At 40.8% G+C, this 21748-nt stretch overlaps 1 protein-coding gene across 1 annotated transcript in view; it reads left to right on the forward strand.

Annotated features, from left to right (window-relative positions):
• Positions 1 to 1651: 1651 nt before the first annotated feature.
• LOC107126015 (MAX gene-associated protein-like) overlaps positions 1652 to 21748 on the forward strand; it is a 24835-nt gene continuing 4738 nt past the window's right edge. Inside the window, exons 1-10 of the mRNA XM_015429509.1 lie at positions 1652 to 2676; positions 4868 to 5774; positions 6261 to 6351; positions 6482 to 6568; positions 7311 to 7442; positions 8069 to 8167; positions 9969 to 10594; positions 19515 to 19928; positions 21153 to 21280; positions 21522 to 21570. Coding sequence (XP_015284995.1) covers positions 1652 to 2676; positions 4868 to 5774; positions 6261 to 6351; positions 6482 to 6568; positions 7311 to 7442; positions 8069 to 8167; positions 9969 to 10594; positions 19515 to 19928; positions 21153 to 21280; positions 21522 to 21570 — 3558 coding nt within the window. The remainder of the gene's footprint in view (positions 2677 to 4867; positions 5775 to 6260; positions 6352 to 6481; positions 6569 to 7310; positions 7443 to 8068; positions 8168 to 9968; positions 10595 to 19514; positions 19929 to 21152; positions 21281 to 21521; positions 21571 to 21748) is intronic.

Here is a 21748-nt window from a genome sequence, read left to right on the forward strand (position 1 = left end):
TCCACTCTCGCGGCCGCCCCCTGCCCAGCTTCGCGTGACGCCCGCAAGCTAAACAAAAATATTGCTCGGGCAGGGACAAGATCGCGCGCCAGTTCCCCCCAGGTGAGCCAACGTGGAGGAAGAGCTCGTGCCGCTTCCCACGTGTCTCTCCGAGCCCCTCCTTACGAAGGGATTGTGGGCGTCGCGGGGGGAGGGGGATGATATTCCCTGGGGGGAGGGGCGAAGCCTCAGATTGGCTGTATGGGGGGGGGGGGAGAGTGTCGGCGGCCGAGTGTTGTATGCCGTGTGTTGTGAGTGACCTTATATGTCGTCGGTAGTTGGAACGTAAAGTTTAAAAAAATGAATCAGATTGAACTGGGTGTCATAGCAGCCTTGGGCACTTTTGAATAGTCCTAGTCGTGGCTAATTCTATATAAAGTAAACCACCTTTTATGGTTCCTCTCGAGCCATAAGGCATTTAAAAGTTGTAAACAGCCATATTAGTCCAAAAGGCAACAAAATTTGTGTGACACTTTTTATGAGGCTCAACCAGCGTAATTTAATTAAGTTAATTGAAAACAATTACTCAAATACCGGTTGTTTTTTGTTGGACGTTAAAGTGCACTTATGCTTGGGTTTGTTTTTTAGTGTTTTAAATGCGCCTTCCTGCTTTTCTGCATCTTTTTAAATATATACTTAGCTAAGCCCAAACCAGTATATTTGACTATGGTTTACAATTTCACAACAGGTTTTGTGAGAAGTGTATTTGTTTGTTTAAAATGTTTATATCCTGCCTCATCCAAGGACATCTCTTGGAGTCAAGTGTTCTTGAACTCTAGATGCCTAATAAATCAGGAGAAGCTGCAAGGACACAAAAGCATCATAAGCCTCCAGCAACAAAATAAGCATTCTGTTAAAAATGTGGCCAATTCTGCCAAAACAGTTTACCCTCCATTCAAATGCCCTCTTGTATAAAACCATCTTACCAACCATAAGGAATACTATTATCCCTAATTATTTTTCTGTAATATGAACTACCTCATCCTGCTACTACACTGTTGGAATGCTAAAAGCCAGTTTTGTGATTAGCCAGCACATTTATTCTGTTTTATGGAAGTTTAACTCACCAAGGATTGCTTGTTAGTCACTTAAATTTCAATAGGCTAGGATTGAATTGATAAAATTATTGGATGTGCATGCTTGAGTTGTAGATATTCTCTTATGAATGTTAGAGGTGATTTGTCATGTGACTATGATAATTGGATGGTTGTACGGTGAAAAAATACATTGTATCATCATCCTGGTGGTTGCATAATATCTCACAAATGTTGACTATTCTTGTGTGTAAAGTGCTGTTGTTGTGGCTGACCCCTCAATGGGTTTTCAAAGCAAGTGAGAAGCAGAAGTGGTCTGCCATTGCCTTCCTCTGCAGAGTCTTCCTTGGTGGTCCCTCATCCAAGTACTGACCCTGCTTAGCTTCCAAGATCTGATTAGATCAGGCTATACCATGTAGCCTTCTCTCTGATGACTGTATTCGTAGTGCTAACCGATTCCTCTGTAGTTCAGATACTTTATTGTTTAATTTGTTTCTCAGGAAATTGGCCACGAGAGGAATGCTGTCAGGAGTGTACAAGATTTGGAGCTGATATGAGAATATACAACAGTACATGTGATGGAGAATCAACCAGTTGTGTTACGAAACCAGGATGGCAAGAGAGCATCATGTGCAGTACCTGCTTTTCCCATCCTTGTGAAAGAGCCACTGGGCAGTGGAAGAGCTGATCAAAGCACCTTGCTTTCAAATCACAATAGCTTTGGTCTTGTGAGCAGTGCAATATCATCAGTAAATTCTAAAGTGAAGACTTGCCTTCCTGTGGATTGTACCTCTGGAGGCATTACTGTCACCTTGGACAACAATACCATGTGGAATGAGTTCTACCATCGCAATACAGAAATGATTCTCACTAAGCAGGGAAGGCGGATGTTCCCATATTGTCGATACTGGATCACAGGCCTGGAATCCAACCTGAAGTATATCCTGGTCATGGATATTTCTCCCGTTGACAACTACCGCTATAAATGGAATGGGCATAGTTGGGAGCCCAGTGGAAAAGCAGAACCTCACGTCTTGGGGCGAGTATTTATTCATCCGGAATCACCTTCCACAGGTCATTACTGGATGCATCAGCCAGTGTCTTTCTACAAACTCAAACTTACTAACAATGCCTTGGACCAGGAAGGGCACATCATCTTGCACTCCATGCACCGCTATCTACCTCGCCTACATTTGGTGCCTGCCGACAAAGCCACAGAAGTTATCCAGCTGAACGGTCCTGATGTCTGCACCTTCACCTTCCCACAGACAGAATTCTTTGCTGTGACAGCCTATCAAAACATTCAAATTACACAACTAAAAATAGACTATAATCCATTCGCAAAAGGTTTTCTGAAAGATGGACTGAGAAGTAGTTCCCAATGTGAGGCAAAGCAAAATGGTAGGTTAGAGTATGAAGTCTTTCCTAATAATGACAGATGCCCATGTTCTCCTGAAGCTGATATTTTGGATCCTGGACAGAGAGGCCTAAATGGTTTATACAACAACCAGAAGATGTGTAATACTGATTTGGAAAGAGAGTCATTCAATTCAGACATCAATGAGCCTGATGAACCAGAATTAAAGCAGGAGACATCTGAATTGTAAGATCATATCTGTATATTTTTGGTGATGGTTGGGTTACAGTGAGCTTCGTTAGTTATTGCTGTGCAATACTTTGAAATACTGTGATGTTATAGCTTCTAAAGGAGAAATACCTGCATGTAGTTTTCTGCAACAAGAAATGGAACGTGGTTTTGACTTTGGAAACTATGTAAACTTTTCTAGCCCATATTCATGTTGTGCACTGCCCCCTTAGTTACTGCTTTTGTTTTCTCATATATGTTACATGAGTCTGTTTTTAAAATAAGTACTTACTTCATTTATGCCCAATGGAGATACAAAGAATCTTGCATTGTTCTTCGCTCCTTCCACAACAACCCTGTGAGGTAGGTGAGGTGGAGAGTGTGATTGGCTCATGTTACCTAGCAAGTTTCCTAGCAAGTTTCCATGGTAGCATGGGGAGTCAAATCTGGGTCTTATCACTACACCACACTCTTACCACTACACCACACTGGCTCCCATACATGTTCATTTCTTTATCATAGTAGTAGAAAGTTGAGCAAAAAGGCCATCTCAAACGGCAGTATCTTTCTGACCATCACATGTAAATGGGCAGTGGGTATTGTCATTTTCTCTATTTATGTGAGTTCTTTTAATGGCATCTACTTGGCTTCCGCTAGAGACAGAATAAGTACCTACCTGCTTCATTGTTTCCTTTATCTACTTGGCTTCCGCTAGAGACAGAATGAGTACCTACTTGCTTCATTGTTTCCTTTGCCAGGACTCAGGTATTTCTTCTGTTCCATGTGCTGATTTATTACACTATTATATGATAATACTTCTGAGTAAACATTAGTCCCATTGATTACACTGACACCTGCTTCCAAGTTAGTATGCTTTGGGCTACAGCATAGAAATAAATCCTGTTCCAACCAGTGGGACTGCAGTGCTATAATAAACTGAATTGAGGAATTAAAATTACTTCTGAGTAAACATGGTTATATAAGAGTCATCGTGGAAACAGACAGGATGATAGCAATTGCTTTATTCTGTTTTCAGGTTTTTTTAAATGTCAGTACATTGAAGTCTGATCATGTGTATGCTTAATCAAAAATAAACACCACTGAATTCAATGGCACATTACCAGTAGAAGTGCATAGAAAGATAGAATTGCCTGTAAGGCTACATTTACATGCATACCTACATGAGAGCTGGTCTCACTGAACTGAATTAAAGTTCCATGAAAATGATAATAGATGAGAATAATTATTCATTGCAAATAACATGTAAATATAAATGTTTGAGTTTATAGTGTCTGAAAACTTTATTGGTGTAGAAAAGTTTTATTATTGTTTCAGTTAATTAGTGTTCTCTTTTTCTTCAAGAAATTCTTCAAGATTATTGCAGGAAAAGATCATAAGGTAGGGATAGGGTCTGCTAAAACAATGGGCTTAGTTTTACAGACCATGAACTGAAGGAGTTCATGGAACAGATCTCTTCCCCCTGCGCTCTGCAGCCTCCTGCACCCTGGGAAAACAGCTACAAAGGTTGGGGAAGCCTCACGAATAGATTGGACTTAGGCAAGGGCTGCTGCCACAAGAAGGAATTGGCAGACGTTGTGCCCTCACCTCTTGCTACGGTTGTCAGTCTCCAAGTGGTTGGAGATTTCCCGCTGTTACACTTGATCTCCAGGTAACAGAGATCAGTTCCCCTGGAGAAAATGGTGCTTTGGAAAGGTAACTCTATGGCATTATATCCCATTGAAGTCCCTCCCCCCTCTAAAACTTGCCCTCTTGGGGCTCCCCCCCAAATCTTCAGGTATTTCCCAGTCAGGGCTGGCACCCTACCTCTTGAACAAACCTGTTTGCAGAAGAAATCATGCAGACCAAGTGTCCGTGTGTGATTTCTGTTGAACTCACCTTAAACAATAGCAATCTGTGCTGCATTCTGCTCTGTTTGGAAGAGAACAGGACAGAACAAGGTTCCTGACCTTCAGAGGCGCAAGAGGCTGCAGGAAGAAGGTAGTGAGATCTGTTTCATAAGCTCTTTCCATCCATGGCTTGTTGTGTTGAACCTAATATGTTGGTTGTACAGCCATTGCTTGGTATTTCTTTTCTACAAATGCAACATATGAATCTTTAGAGGGTAGAGAAACTACTAAGTATAATATTTATTATATAATTTTGATTTTTTTTCCCGTTAGTATAGTTTTTCTTAATTTTTTTTCTCCAGTCCAATAGCTAACCCTTGTGAAAGTGACTCTCACATGAAATCTCTGCTGATCTCAAGTGGGGACATCAATGTTTCCATTAAAGAGGAGCTGGTAGATGATTCTGATTATGTTTCAAATGTCAATATGGAAAGGATGCAGTTGAAACAGGAAGACATCAACAAAGAGACAGAAGATTTTTCCTGTAGTGATGATGATCCCATATTGGAGAAGCAGTTGAAGAAACATAGTGAAATGGGAGAATCCCACAAGCGATCACACAATAGCCCATTGGGTGTTGCCAAAACAAAAATGCTAAAATTGGACAATAGAACAATGTCTGCAGCTTCTATAGAGGCCTATGAGGTCACCAAGAGTATGGTAAAGATCTCTGCTCTTCAGTCCATTTTGTCTTCTTGTCGGACAGATAAATCCCTTTTGAAACATTCAGAACATTTATTTCCTGCTGGTTTTGAAAACATCGCTAGTCCAATTAAAGCTGTAGGGACAAAAATTAAAAACTTTTTTTCTGGAAACAATGAAGAACAGAAATATTGTTTAGTCAAAGATGTGCCATGGGAAAACATTCAAATACATAACAGCCATTCCATAAAGCAAAAACCATTGAACCTCAAATGCACAAACTCAGCAGCAGCCATAAATAATGTTGGAGGAAAAAAGCCAAATACAGCGAAGAAACCTGTGTTGAGTACTGATGTTAATAGTAATCCAAGTGCTGTGTTATCAGGACCATGTAGGAGAGGAAGACCTCAGAAGCTGAAGTCAGAGGTTGAACAACCCCTGAAATACATCAGAAAGGCTATTATGAAGAACCGTTGTGCCCCTTTGAGATCATGTTCTGACCACCCAGAGTTTATACTTGATCATGAGGATGTGGATGGAGTCCTGTTTGTATCCTTTGAATCAAAGGTAAATCTATGGGTCTTAATTTAGTATTCTGAAACACAACAGTTACTATAGATTTCAGGTGGGTAGCCATGTTGGTCTGAAGCAGTAGAACATTTCATTCTGATGCATGCACATGAAAGCTTATACCCAGAATTAAACGTTGGTCTTAAGGGTGCCACTGGACTCAAACTTTGTTCTACAACAGTTAATAGTTCCTTCTCAGTCTTAGCTATGAAATGTGAGATTTTGGAAAAGGGGTTCCCCCATGCTTAAAATTGAACGTTGTGGCTTATTTTTATTAAACCCACTAGCTTTGAGTTTTGTAATTTGGATCTTGAATGGTATATATGATAATGCAAAATTGTATTATCCAGACCAGTCTATTTCAGTTGGTTTATATTGTCATATGTTACTTACATGACTTTTGGAAGATTGTCTCTCTTGTGAGCCTGGAATACTGTTTCATGTAAGACATTTGATATTTATTTTGTCCCTGTTTATATATAGGAAGATCTCAATAATCACACCATTGATCAGTCTGGGAGAACAGGAGAACCACTGAATGAACAGACTGTTTTACAAATTACATGTGATTCAGGTACTGACTTAGCATGAAGTAATTGTAATTTATTTCCTGCTATTTAGAAAAATATTTAGAATAATGCTAAAATGGTATATTCACATCATAACCACTGAATGTGAATTTTTTCTTCTGGCCGGCTGTCAAGAGAAGCCAAATCTGCTCGAAATAAAGCTCTTAGAAGATTTGAAGTCCTTCAGGCATAAACAAGTGATACATCCCAGTCTTCAAGAAGGTATTTACAGATATTCAGACCTTAGATCTCATGAAAGATAAGTAGAACATATTGAATTTGCATTGGCAAAAACTGTTGCTAAAGTGATACAGATACAGTTTTATGGTTGAAATTATATGTGCAGATCCATTATCCAGGAAAAAAATATTCAGGAAGAAGCTCTCTTTTCTTGCATTTATACTATGGAAACTGTTTAGCTGTACTTTTATTTGACATAGTACTGTGAATAATGCACAGGTTTATTGCCCACCATCCTGTGGATTGGATTCAGTGATCTGCTAGCAGGAGGACCTGGAGGCTACAGATCTTTCCTCTGGTCCCCGTTCCCTCAGCAGTCCACAGGAAAATTGATTCATGGCGTCTTGGGACTCACATGTACTGATAACCATGTGGACAGAGGGCTGCATTGAGAAGGGGACAAAATTGCTTCATCTCCCATCACTGAGCTGTGCTCATAGAAGCAGGAAGCAGTTTCATCCCTTTCCCCTCAAGGTAGTCTCCTGACCAAAGTGCCCTGTTGTCCACTCAGGTTCCATGAGCTCAGGAATCAGTTTTCCCAGGGGGCCCTGAGGAGATTGCTGAAGCGGAGGGGAACACAGCACGGAAACATGCTTCTTGCAGTGGTGGTTCTTTAGATCCAATCCGTTTCATGGAGTCCTATATTTGTTTTTGAGGAGGTTGGTTATCCACATAATTGAATTTGAGCTGTAAAGATACTTGAGGTGGTATTTTCTTCTTCCAGTGGGACTGAAGCTGGGTTCTGTGGACCCAGCAGTTAGCATTGACCTAAAATATTTGGGTGTACAGCTTCCTCTGAGATCTTCAAAGGATCGTGTATTTGGTAACAACCAAGGAATAAGACCCAGTTCTTTAGGTAAATGGGTTTTAAAATCCATAAAGTGTTAGAATATTAGTAGGCAAGAAAAGCTTGAATGTTCTAATATTAATAAAATCTTATTCTTTTTTCTAGAAGAACATTTTGTTAATCTTGCTACCTAATGAAAATAATTTCTAGTAAAGGCAGTTGCTATCTGTAAGTCTGGTAAATAGTTTTCTGTTAAAAATCTCTTTTGTCTTTTCATTTGGTCTCTGGTTAGTAGGGTTGCCAAGTCCCCCCAGGGGGTGGGGAAACCCCCGCCCAAGAGGCCCGTCCCCGCTGGCGCAGATCGGGCCACCTGGGGAGACCCCACCCACAAAGTGTTAAATGTGCCTGGCATGAACACGTCACCTGGAGGTGACGTAATCGCGTTGGACACGTTGTGGGGGGACGCTCTGTCATCCGAGGGAAAACTCTATGGTTTTCCCTCGAATGATTGTGGCCCTGCCCCCAACGTGCCCGATGTGATTACTTCACTTCTGGGTGACGTAATTGCAGCGCGTGTGCTTTGCTCGCACACCAGGAAAATTCAAAGGGACGTCCGGGACTCCCCCCGCTATTCCCGAGGTAGGACTTGGCAACCCTACTGGTTAGTAAGATAACTTTGCTGTCTTTACTTCTAGATGCTAGCCTTTCCTTCATTTCCAGGACTGGGAAAACAGATGATTTTAGAAAGATAAAAGGATGGCAGGAAAAAGTCCACAATACTTCTAGGCATGAAGGTAAGAAGTAGATTCTGTATGGTATGGTGATTCTACAAACAGAAAAACTTAATTTTTTCTCAGTGAGAACAAAGTAAATAAATAATAACCCTACACTTTCCTAACAATCAGTTTTCTGTTGTTTTCGTTTTTATGAGGAACTGAAGATTTGATTGATACTGAAATATTTTTGTTTATGCAGTACAAACACATTTATATATAACACCAGTTCCCATGATTTCATCACATTTGATTGTGACCCCCCCAAACCAGCACTTCTGTGGGACTGAGTAAATGGTTCTGTTTGAGTTCTTAGCATTAAATTTAGCAGACAGCAGCTGTCAAGACTGTTGAGAGATAGGCAAAAACTGTCATCCCCAAGAAAGTGGAGTGGCTAGAGGTGGGAGTATGTTTTGCTTGTGAATAATTGATGCTGACTATTTTATTCTGTTTGTAGCAACAATCGTTTTTGCTTCCCTGTGTTCCTAGAAGAACATCAAGCTTCAAATCCTAACCATTTTTCCATTGATGGAAGGCACTTAGAAAGAAGGGGTGGTTTTTGCTAATTTCCCTTCTCCTACTGCAGGAGCGCCCCACTTCATCCACACATGTCCACACTTCTTCCAGATGTTCACCAGTCCCTGGGGCATGACAGTCTGCAGCCAAATAGTGTAGACAAGAACTTTTGTTACTTCAGATGTTGATCTGCTCATCCTAGATAACATCTAAGTCCAAGGTTTTTTCTTTACTTTTGAGAAATGTCTTTATGTGGCCCTTTAACAAAATAGAACAAAAAGGGAAATACATCAGGTGATAGTTGACTTATTATTGTACAAAGTTCCTATGTGTTTCACCATGCAGGCTTTGTCAGGGGGAATCTATAAAAACATAATTTTATACTTAATACAAATAATAAAAGGACCCCTTAATAAAAATTATTACAAAAGTATTTTAAAAGTATTGATTAAAAAGACATGATCAGAATTAATTTCAAAATTTGATACATATTAGTCAGTATACCATATAAGATGAATAAATTATACATTGGAAATGAAACAAGACAATAAAATATATAATATATGAAGCAAATGCGGACCAAAGCATTCAACTAGTGCTGGAATTGTCCACAGCAATTAAGTTCTTTTACTAGTGAAGACTGACATAGTGTTTTTTTTAATGTATAGAGATTAGCTGAACATGGCCAGAAGTTCCAGATCAGAATTTAACCCATGAGGGGTCAAAGTCTACAATCTTAAGATCCACTCCATCTCCTTTTTTAATAGGGCTTTTTCATTGTGATGGTAAGATTTATATAAATCCCCAAAAATGAAATCAGTGGGTCCATGTTCTTTTTCCATAAAATGCTATACCAAAGGTGCACCAACTGTTCTGCGAAGTATGTTGTTCTCAAATACTGTTATATGAGTTTTAATTTTCTAGAGGTCTTCCCTATGTATAATTAAAAGAACATCTGATGACATATATAATCATATTTGAGTTGCATGTTGTGAAGTTGTTTAAAACATATTTTTTGTCAAAGGGTTGATAAAACACTTCATATTTTGAGTTAGGTTACAACAAATGTCCACATCTAAGATGGCCTTGGTCAAACCTGCTTCTGGAATGGTTCTTTGTAGGTTCATGGGAACAAAGATGTTGCTTTAAAAAAAATAAAATAGGGATGTATTGTCAATGGTCTCATTTACGCAGATTTTTCAGGGAAACTATTTTGTGTTTCCTTTGAAGCCAAGGTTAGATTCCACATGCTTTTAGGTGTTTGGGATTTAACATCTTTCTGTGTAACGTTCTGTGGTTTATTCAGGTACCATTCTGGAGGGCTCCTTGAAGAACCGATCTGCCTTCTGCAGTGATACACTCGATGAATATTTAGAAAATGAAGGGAAACTAATGCAAACAAGTATGGGATTTCCTCCTAACTTCTCCAGTTGTCCTGTGGTTCACCAGTTTTCATCTGAAAGCAGCAACTATGTACAAGCGCAACACAGCATTCTAAAGAAAAAATGCACTCCACCCACCTCTTACAATTTTAAGCCACTATCTCTGCCTTCCTTTAGAAAGAGAAGAAGAAACATTAATAGGAAAAAAGTGTCTTCTAGAGGCAGCATAAAATCCAGTAATTCTGCAGTGGCTTCACTTGCTTTGTCAAAGGAGCAATACCACATCCAAGTCTTGGAAGACAGAGTTACTAATCCTCAGCCAAACAGCGAAACAGATAATACAGTAAATGTTCTTATGACGCCAGACTTAGATGAAGATGTGCAGGGAAAACAGGGAACTGTTTGTTGGTCAACATGGAACAGTAACATATGTACAACTGATACAAAACTGATGGATCTGGAGGGTTGTGCGTTACAGGATGGGAAGCCACAAACTTATATTACTGAAGAACGTGCGGACTTTTCTCTGAGAACTCTGTTCATTTCACAGGTAAGCTACAGTGCCAGTTGTCCATCACCCAGTGATTGTTTACGGTTAGATGTGCATGTGCTAAAAATGGGGCATGTGTATCTATAGCTATTTTTCTTCTCTAGTCTTTTTGTCTGTCAAATGTGCCCAGTTAGGTTTTGCATGACAACCACATCTTCTACCTGATAGTTCTTTTACACACACACAAAATCATAATAACTTGTTTCAAGCCCTCTATTTTGTAGAATGAATTGGCAGTAGTAGTGTCCATAGTAATGTACACCCTGTAATTTCCTGGATCAGCCCAAAGTATTTTATTTCAAAAGGACTTTGTGCGCTATTTATTTATTTATTTTCTTCACTTATACCTAGCCTTTTTCCCCAACGGAGATTTGGACCTGAGTCTCCCAGATACTAGTTTGGCACTGCATATGAATAAAACATTGCCGTTCCTCATACTTATTCAGCACAGACTTTCCTCTTACTCAGAGGTATGCTTAATCTGCATTGATGAAATACATAATTTCTTAGATTGTTATATACATATGGTTGTATCAAAGGCCAGAGTTTCTGTCCATTCTTCCTTTTAATTATGATTCTTAGTTCCAAATAAAGCTATTGCAGTGTCTAATCATACCCGAGTGGGTTCAAGTGAAGTTGATGGGTTTGGAGGATAGTGCATCACGGCAGGGGAACACACAGACTTACGTTTCAGAAGAGCAAGCAGACGATTCCCTGTCAACTTTCAGGGCCATTGAGGGTGGGGAGGTCAGCTGTTGTGCTCCTGAAGCCAGGATTTCATGCAGAATACATTTTATTTTAATGCAGTTCTGGCTGCAGTGACTAGCATTGCAGAAAAGTCAGAGCACAGTAAAACCACTATGTCAGCTGTCCTGCCTTTTAGCAAGGCTGAAAAGTAAACCCTCGCCTAACAGGATCATGCGTAGCCTGTCAACCAAGCCAGCATTGGAGGAAGGCAAGACAAGCCACCACAGCTGATGTCTGCTACAGTAATTGCCAGGCTGCAGCCTGCTAACAAGGTTGTTGTCTTCAGTGGTCTGTTCTTTCCTTCTTCCTTTCCTTGTACCCAGCTCCATAGTTTTGTCTACCCAAAGCAGCAGTTAGTGTATTGTAGCAAGATAAAACAACCTTTCCTTCTCTTTTCCTTAATAATTTTGAACCCTGTATGTTCAAAGACATGAGCAAAAAAAAACTTCTGACAACTTTATTTGAAATCACTATTTATAAAAATAGAGATGTAATTTGGGTAAAGTGAGTAAAGAGAAGTCGGTAGATGACAATGTGATAGTGTAGGTAGCGTAAGTCTGTCAGTTGAGTTCAGGCTGGGTAATATCTCCCATTTGCTTAATGGACAGAGCCATGCAAATGAACTGAGTCTTTGTCCCTGCCACCAAGAAGAAAGTCCTCCCAGTTATAGCCCTGTCTGTGCTGCAGCTTGACACCCTAAGATTCTCTCCTCTACCTAATAGATACATTTCATGTTTTCATACTAAAGTTCTTTCCCTCCTTTTGGTCCTCTGTTTTCCTTGGTCAGACTTATGGCGACCCTGTAGGATTTTCAAGGCAAGCTGACTGACAGGAAAGAATTATCTTCCACGACAAATTGGCCCCAGCTGCATGCATGATTAGAACAGGAGACTCCCCCTAGGCATTGGTCCCATGTTGTGGACCTAGGAACTCAAGGGAATTATTTTGCAGATAAGCCTTTCATACAAGCCTCCTCCTAAAGCCCTTGCAGCTCCAAACAGGAAAATTGACCAGATGGATGAAGCATAGCAGAACAGGGTTGAGAAGCAGAGGAGCCAACCAAGAGGCTGGGGTAATAGGTGGAAATCCCAAACCAGCTACAAAAGTTTGGGGGACTGAGATGTGGCTTTTATGCACCTGTAGTTGCATTGAGAAAGGGGGCAGTGTCTCTGCTTGACAGAATTGGGTTCCATCTAGAAAATTTGAATCTGATTGGAAGGTTCGAACTTTAGGGGCATGGGAAACATGGAAACATAGAGCTAGAAGGGACTGCAGGAGTCATCTAGTCCAAACTCCTGCACAATGTAGGAAAATCACACCTAACTCCCATCTTCCTCCCCGTGACCCCGCTGTACACGCAGAGGAAGGCAAAAAACCTCCAGGATCCCTGGGTCAATTTGTTGTGGAGGATAATTCCCTCCTGACTGGAGGAAAAAAGAACTCCGAATAGGGGCATGATTCTGTCAACGTGGGGTGATTAGTTTGGTGGTGGTGGAAACTGCTATCAAGTGACAGCTGACTTATGGCGACCCTGTAGGATTTTCAAGACAAGAGACGTTCCAAGGTGACTACATTGCCTGCCTCCATGTCACGACCGTGGTATTCCTTGGAGATCTCCTATCCAAATACTAGCTAGGGCCCACCCTGCTTAGCTACCAAGATCTGATGAGACTGGGTGATTAGTTTACCTGCCCAACAGTTTGGCTTAGCTTAACAAAGGACTGGGCAGTGTTTGACGGCCTTTGACAAAGGCCAGGAGATGGCTGATGGGCGAGTTTGAAAAGAAATATTTTGTCCACATTGTGGAGGGGAGTTTTCCTTTAATTGCAATGCTTGTGATAAGTGCCATCGAGTCGCTTCTGACTTATGCACTAATGTCCTTCAGAATGTCATATTGTTAACAGCCTTGCGGCAGGTCTTGCAAACTGAAGGCTGTGGCTTCCTTTATTGAGTCAAGCCATCTCATGTTGAGCCTCTTTTCCTGCTGCCTTCAGCTTTTCCTAGTGTTATTGTTTTTCCGGGGGCTCTTGTCTTCTCATAATGTGACCAAAGTGCAATAGCCTAGTTTAGTCATTCTAGCTTCTAGGGAGAGTCCAGACTTGCTTTGATCGAGAAACCTACTGATTTTTCTTTCTGGCAGTCCACTCTTCTCCAATGCTACAATTCAAATGAATCAACTTTCTTCCTGTCAGCTTTCTTCATTGTCCAGCTTTCACACCCATACATAGTAATGGGAAATACTGTGGCATGAATTAACTTGCTCTTGGTCACCAGCACACATTCTTACATTTAAGAATCTTTTCCCATCTCCTTTATGGATGCCCTTGCCAGTTTCATTCTCCTTCTGATCCCTTGATTGCGGTCTCCCTTTTGATTGATGATGGAGCCAAGGCATAGAAAATCTTGAACAATTTCAGTTTCTTCATCAGTCTTAAAGTTGTTTCATTCCCCAGTAGTCATTACTTTTGTCTTTTTGATGTTCAGCTACAATCCTGCTTTGCCACTTTCTGCTTTAACTTTCAGCAGTAGTCGTTTCAAGTCCACTATTTTCTGCAAGTAATGTGGTGTTATCTGCATATCTCCAACTGTTAATGTTCCTCCCCCCAATTCTCACCTTCCTCTAAATCTAATCCACTTTTCCTTATGACATGTTCTGCATATAGATTGAAGAGACAGGGAAATAAAATGCATCCTTGTCGAACACCTTTGCCAAATGGAAACCATTCTGTTTCTCCATATTTTGTCCCAACAGTGGTCTCTTGTCCAGAGTACAGGTTGCACATCAAAATAGTCAGATACTGTGGCACACCCATTTCTTTTAAAACCAGCAGTATGGCTTTTCATGATCCACAGAGTCAAACGCTTTGCTGTAATCTATGCAACATGAGCTGATTTTCTTCTGAACTTCCTCTTTAGCAAAAGGAGTGAATTGTTTGTCATTTATATGCCCTCTAATATCTCTGAGAATCTCAGCATGGAGGATCCTACCTCAGAGTTTAGATTCTGGAGAAAATCTAAGTGAATGGTGGGATTTCCACCAGTGTAGCGGGACTTCCTCACCTCTCCCCTCCCACTGTAGCTCCAGGTGCTCCCCTAAATGTTGTTCAAGGGGCCTTAGGAATGGGGAGGGGGGGAGATGTCAAAGTAGAAGGAAAATCAGCAAAAAAATTCCTACCCCTTTCCATTAGCAGAAATTCTACTCTGTGTCCAAGTTTTATTGCCTTTAGGTTAGATTTTCATCATAATTCTTTGTTGACTTTTATTAAGATGGCTGTCAAGAGAACAAAATAAAGAGGTTTAGGTTGGGGTGCACTAAAGTGCTCTCTACCCTTTTGTATGCTGCTGTTTCATCTTGTAGTGCACAAGCTGAGCCTCAACCACAGCACAAGTGGGGACAGTAAATTCTCTTTGGGATGAAGCAATGAGCTCTTTTTATCTTGTCTGGGAGAAAAGGTATAATGTCTCCTAGATGTGCTGCAACAGAAGTTGACTCAGAAGATTAACAAGAAAGGATGAGATTTACATTTTGTTTTATGTTTAAATTCAGCACATAGTCTGGCTAGCTAGACTGCTGGTGGAATTGTGTGCAGCCCTCTTTAGTACTTCTGAGTTAGTGCTGATTTTTCAGGATGGTTGAGTTATCAAGTATTTTGTATTCACTTACAGAATACTCTGGAGTTTTTACTAGGCAGGGTATTTTATTTTGTAAGAAACATTCTTGCTTCTATTTGCTAATAATAACGCAAGTCAGGTAACAGCAGCCAGCCTTCAGGTCTGTCTTAAGATACAGAAAAATGCATGGGACCTTGGCTGCTGTTCTTCCACTCAGTCAAGGTTCTCCTGCAGTTATATGGCAGGAAATAGCGATTACCTCTTTTCTTGCAGGATCTGGTATTTATTTATTTTACTTTATTTATACCCCACAGGGGATTTAGGGCAGCTTACAACATTTAAAAATACATTTAGAAATACAATAAATACAAATAAAATCAATAAATACAATAATAAAACCAATTAAAATAATAAAACAACAAATTACATGGAGAATTAAAACAACTGGCTATCTCCCTGGTTCTCATAATATTAGCCAAAAGCTGTACAAAACAACGCAGCTTTACATACCCTACAGAATGCTGAAAGATCCCACAGGGCATGAACTGCCCTGGGGAGCTGATTCCAGAGAGGGGGCAACCACTGAAAATGCCCTTGCCCCGATGGTTGACAAGCAGGCAATTTGCGGGCCAGGCACCCATAGAAAGTCCTGCAATGGTAATCTAAGGAGGCGGGGGGGGGGGTCATACTGGGAGAGGTGTTCCAGGGCAGTACCAGACCATTTAGGACTTTATAGGTCAAAACCAACACTTTAATTGGCACCAGATGTTAACCGGGAGCCAGTGCAAGTGCCAAATGATTGATGTTATACTTGCAGGCCAGGGAGACTGAGTTAGCAGTCTAGCAGCAGCATTCTGGACCATCTGAACCTTCCAAAGCATCTTCAAAGGCAGTTCTAAGTAGAGGATGTTGTAACAGTCTAATATGGAGGTGACCATTGTGTGGATCACAGAGGCAAGGTCAGAGTGGGACACACAGGGAAGCCAGCTGGCAGGCTTGGTGTAGATGATAAAATGCTGTCTTAGCCAACCTGTTCGTCCAGGGTAAGGGAAGAATCAAGCCACACCCCTAAACTCTTAATGGAGTCCACTGCAGAGAGCTGGACCCATCAAGTGCAGCTAAGGCCAGCCACCCCAGGCACCAGACCTACTGGACCACATGATCTCCATTTTTGAAGGATTTAGCCTCAGCCAGCTCTTATCTAACCAATCCACTATGGTGGCCAGTCATGAGGCCAGGGCTAAGATCCCAGCAGCCAGCTGCTTTTCAAGCAGGAGGTAGAGCTGGGTGTCATACTCATGTTGGTGGCGCACAATTCCAAACCTGATGATTTCCGCCAGAGGGTGCATATAGAGGATCAACCTGTGCAGGACTCTACAGGTTAGGGCCTGGGGGGCCAGTCCCTGTCCACCAATGGCTACTCTCTGTGAGCATCCCTAGAGGGTATGGTAGGAATGTCTGTGCTTTTAAGGACAACTGTATTGTTACCCAAACTGCCTATCTCCTTTTAAATGGGGGAATTAGCAGGGAGACAGCATTAGCAAAATGGGTGTAACAGACGGGATCCTACACTTATGTATGCCAGGGTCAGTTTCAAAGAGAGAAATTCTCAAATAATAGGGACTGTGTTGGAGGAAGATTGTTTTATTGAAAAATGTTTATTATTAAATGTAAAGCATATGCACAAAGCAATCAAATAACACACGCAAACAAGGCTACAGCAAAAAGGAGGAGCTTGTAGAGACATAAAGGGAGTTTTGAGGTGATAGTTACCATCCAGATGTGCAGAAGTCCAATGGAAGAAGATTGTGAACGACCAGCATATCATGAACAAAGGGACCCAAACTCTGCTACTTTACTAGGCACCCAAACTTTAAACAAAAGGTGTGATGGCACCCTTGTGGGTATATCCTGGAGAATGTGTGTAGAATTGATGGCAGACATTATCTAATATTTCAGAGTTAATAGCTTTTGGTAACCTGGGATAATAGCTCAGGAAGAGGGCCATAAATCTGTTTCCCAGAGAAATATTCACATTTAAAAGGAAGTATTACCCAGGAAGGTAGCCATAAAAGACAGATGTAGGTATGCTCCAGAGAAATGTTAATCTGTATGAGAGAGAGACAAAAGGAGCTTTTCAGAGGTAGGAGATCTCCATATAGGAGACATGCTGGAATGCTGAGAACATTGATACTTACCTGGGAGGGGGGAGAGGCAGATTGTACATAGACAAGACACATGTTCTGTTTCCACAGCCTCCAGGGCCCATGCTTTAGGCAAGCTCCTGTGTGTGTGTGTTTTTCCCCTTTTTAGGACTGTCACAGACTCAGGAGCAGTGCTTTGGGGAACCCTGGGATGGTTTCAGTGTGAGGGTGCTTGTGACAGGCTGCCCTCTGATCCATGGTATGACAGTGGGTTGACAGTATACCATTCCAGTCCAAATCGTATACTCCCTGTTCCAGAGCTGTCATCACCGATGGTTCAGTCCAAGACTTTGTCAGCTATTTCAGTTACTCAGGCAACATTCTTTTTTCATCCAGATCTTAATCATGTGATAGAATCTGACAATTTGTCACCACAGTTATCTCCTGCAGGAATGAAAAGTATTGCACCTGATTCTAAAACTGCATGCTACTCCAATCAGCACCCAAGTAGGTAGTACTGATAGTTTAGTACAGCTTCAGATCTGGCAGTTTTGCTTTGCTTCAGCTTCTAAGACAAAATGATATTTTACATTTTATTTTTCAGCATGTTTTACCCTTCAAATTTACAAGTGATTCAGTGAATGCAAATCAAAAAAAGCAGCCAGATAGTTTTGAAGACAGAGAGCCATTGCAATTATATTTGACAAAAGTGCAGTTCCCTCAAAGACAGTTCTGAAACACACATGTACAGGAAAAGAATTGTCAAATGAGGCACCATTCATATAATCTGACATTTCTACAGATGTTATATCATCAGATCATTTATATATTAGCAGGAAACCAAGTACTGAAGGAAGGGCATGCCAAATATCTTGGAGGCATGTCAGATGAGATTTGTGAAGGTTGTAGGCAAACTACAGGTCTTGCATATAATATATTACAGAGAAATTCCATAAATCTGGAAGAAAGTGGATAGTTTAAAAGATCCAGTGAAAGGCATGCAGGCATTGCTCAAACACAGAGGCCTGCTACTGGGTCAGAAGCATATAAACAGACAGTTCACATCAGAAGAAATGGTCATCATTGAATGTAGAGAGGGACCAGATCCCATCAGTGGGAAAACAAAAATGATTTTTCACTATCCAAAAAGCACTCGAAGGAGGAAAGAATTGACTGTATGAAAACAGAAAGAGATGAGGAAGAAAAAAGGAACCCTGGGGTCAGCTTTGCAAAAGAGCAGAATACCATACCAGGAAAGAAATACAGAAAGAATGCTCAAGAAGTTTCACCTAAAAGGAATACTGATTTTCAGGGTGGCATCAAACTATTAAAATCAACAAAACCTCTAGTTGGTCAGTTGCTAAATGGTTAGAACAGAATATACCCAAAATCAACCACCACAAGGAAGGTTTATGGCTATTATTGATACTACCATGAGAAATACAGAACATGATGGGGGGGGAATTATGTTTTTGTAGAGGGAATGATTGATAAGAGTATCGGGTTACCAAACTGAAAATATATTGCACACTGAACTGGTGAGCATTGAGCTCTTTTAAAATGAAAAATTTATGACAGCGAATTGTTTTAGCTATAATCCAGTTGACTATATAGGATTGTGGGAGCCACTGTGACCAGTTGAGATCCCTGTTGCCACTTGCCTGAGAGCCAGGAATCTGAGTCCATGACAGGCAGATGTACAGTGGAAGAATCACACCAGGTGACAAAGATGCTCTACTGGGATCTCTTCCCAGTCTCTTTCACTGTCCAAACTGGCCATTTACTTCTCTCACAGAGGGTACTGGTTACAAATATCCTATTGTTGATTGTTAAATTTCCTCAGCAGTTAGAATGTTTGTAATTATTCCATGAAGCCACATGAACACATGGAGCTGCCTTATACTGAATCAGACCATTGGTCCCTCAAGGTCATTATTGTTTACTCAGACTGGCAGCCACTCTCCAGGGTCCCAGGTCTTTCATATCACTTACTAACTGGTCTTTTTCACTGGAGATGCTGGGAATTGATCCTGGGATCTTTTGCATGTCAAGCAGGTGTTCTACCACTGAGTGACAGCCACTCTGTAAGAGGCTAATCCTTAGCCAAAAATGGTGGTGTTTGGAGTCCTGACAAATGTGAATAGTCAACTTATCATAATACAATATAAATAAAAATATACACAGAGGAAAACAAATCCCAGGTATCTGTTTTTGGATTGGTGAAATGTGCAGCTAACCTCCAAGAATTTGAAAATGTTTTATATCTCTTTGTATTCCTAGAAGTTAAAATCTAGTGCTAGCTCCAAAAGAATTGAGGCTATCAAAAAGGTTCACCTTCAAAAGTAGTACAACTCAAACAGAATCAGATTCCAAAACATAGGGTACCCAAATCTTGATCTAATCTAATACTTTTTCAGTTTCCAGGGCAGAAGAGTGCTACAAGTTCCCGCATTCAACATTCTGCATCTCCAGTGGAACAGAATGTGACAGAGAAAGTTGAGTTCGGTACTATCCATCTAGAAGAAAAGAAGTCACACAAACAGGAGACAGAGACAGTGGAATTGCAGATCACAATGTCTGATAGTAAACCAGAAGAATTGTTAATAACTCAACCACAGTCCCATGTAGAAGGGATCATGTATGACAGAGATGCTGTTACTTCATGGGTAGCAGGGAAGAATACAGAAATGGTGAAACAGTTATCAAGTGCTGTTTCTGTCTTCCAACTTGAGACTGTTTTACTAGATCACTCCTATTTCATCAAAGGAACAGCTGAGCTGCTACAGAATATTAAACTTTCTGAAGACACATCAGATGATATTTTTCAAATCGTAAGCCCAAAGGAGCTCTAAGCAATTTGACATTTTTAAGTAGTATTTTTGATATACATCTGTTATGTACCATGTAGTGCTTGGATCGCATAGTAGATTTCTGCTAATGGAGAGGAAGACCTCTGTGTTCTGTCCCCTATGAGCTGCAGTGTTTGTGGGTGGGGAGGAAGTAACATGCCATTGACAGAAATGCCTTCCACTAGCAGACATTTACAGTGGGATCCAAGCCTGAGTGACAACTGATCCACATTGACTTCAGTTTACTAGTCTAATTTATGCGAAGGATTGCAACCTGGGAAATTTTTGCAGTTATGAGGAGAGAGTCCAAAGAAGCAGTATGTGCATATGTAGGAGAACCGTACACACAGCCACAGATTCCTTGGAAACTTGCTCCCAGGAGCTAAAAACAGTTTTATAAATAGAACAGCAGTTTGGCTGTTCAGTACTAGAAACTGTAATGTGGAAGTGGTGCATGGTTCTTTCCTCTGCTCACATCTAAAGCTTGAATTCACAAAGCTACCTTATGCTCCGTCAGACTATTGATCCAGGTTTATCTAGCCCAGTAGTCTCCATTCTGACTGGCAGCAGCTCTCCAGACTCTTAAGCAAAGCTCTTTCCCAGCTCTGCTACTTAAGTTCCTTTCACTGGCCCTCCCTCAGTGGATTCCAATGAACGATACAGTCGAAGATGAGTAATGCATACTTCAGGCACATAGATTACCCTGGCTGCAAGCAGCCATGGTACTTTCTTGGCTATTAGTTCACCTGCAGCTGCATGGATAAATGTTGATGTGACTCAGTCTGTACATGATACAGCTTCAGTTCTCCCAGTTATTGCTGTGCCTGAGAAAGAGTCTTCCATTATCATGGGACTTGCTTTCATTTGTATCCCTCTACAGTAAGATGCACATAAACACAACACTGTACAACGTGGACATCTCTGTCAGTTGTAAATGTTGTCAGCTATTGCTCTGAAATGTTGCACTGAAGGATTATGTTTCATGACTATATGTCAAGATTTTCAGGTCTTGTGTCATTTAGAAATAGATAATATTGCTGTGTTGGTTCCAAAAGCTGTGTCATCTTTACAGTTCAGTATACACAGTGGATTGAAATTGTTGCTCAAACATTGGTGATTTATGTATTGAAATGAAACACATCATCTTACTGGGGTTTCTCTGCAGGACCACATAACTTTTTGTCTGTGTTTAATACTTTGATTCAGGATAACAGTGAATCCAATGAAGGTAACAAAAATGTGGACATCAGATCTGTGGAGAAGGAGTTTTTAAAGAAAACGAATAACTTGGATATTGAGACAGCAGCTGCCCATGCCTTACCATCCAGACAACTGTAAGCACATGCCTTTGTTACATCTGTGTGTGTTTTAAACTAGGAATTGGATTTTCCTTACGGGGCTGATTTTACCATACCTGGCAGATTTAGTTTATACACTTCAAGGTTCCAGTTCTACAATATGTTTTGTCCATGCATCTCCGATGGAATAAGGACTGCTTTTGTTGAAGCTTAAACTATATTCTGAACCACATCATGGTGTCTGTCTAAGCTCTCCCTGCTTTTTTTCAACCTCTAGGAACTTGGTTCATGACCATTCAGATAAGGTGATCACACCGTCTCCTAAGGTATCTACCTTGTGTTTGTTCTCCTTTTGGCTTCTTTGTATTGAGTGTTGCCATCTGAAAAACACATTAATTGTTTTTGTGTTTGAGTTTTTTCAAGAACATAATTTATATCTGTCTCAGTATTAGTTAAGCACAAGAGGGGAACCCGCGATACTCACGGAGAGGGGGAGAAGAGCTC

Source organism: Gekko japonicus, unplaced genomic scaffold (assembly GCF_001447785.1).
Source record: "Gekko japonicus isolate JY-2015 unplaced genomic scaffold, Gekko_japonicus_V1.1 scaffold251, whole genome shotgun sequence".
Taxonomy (NCBI): Eukaryota; Metazoa; Chordata; class Lepidosauria; order Squamata; family Gekkonidae; genus Gekko; species Gekko japonicus.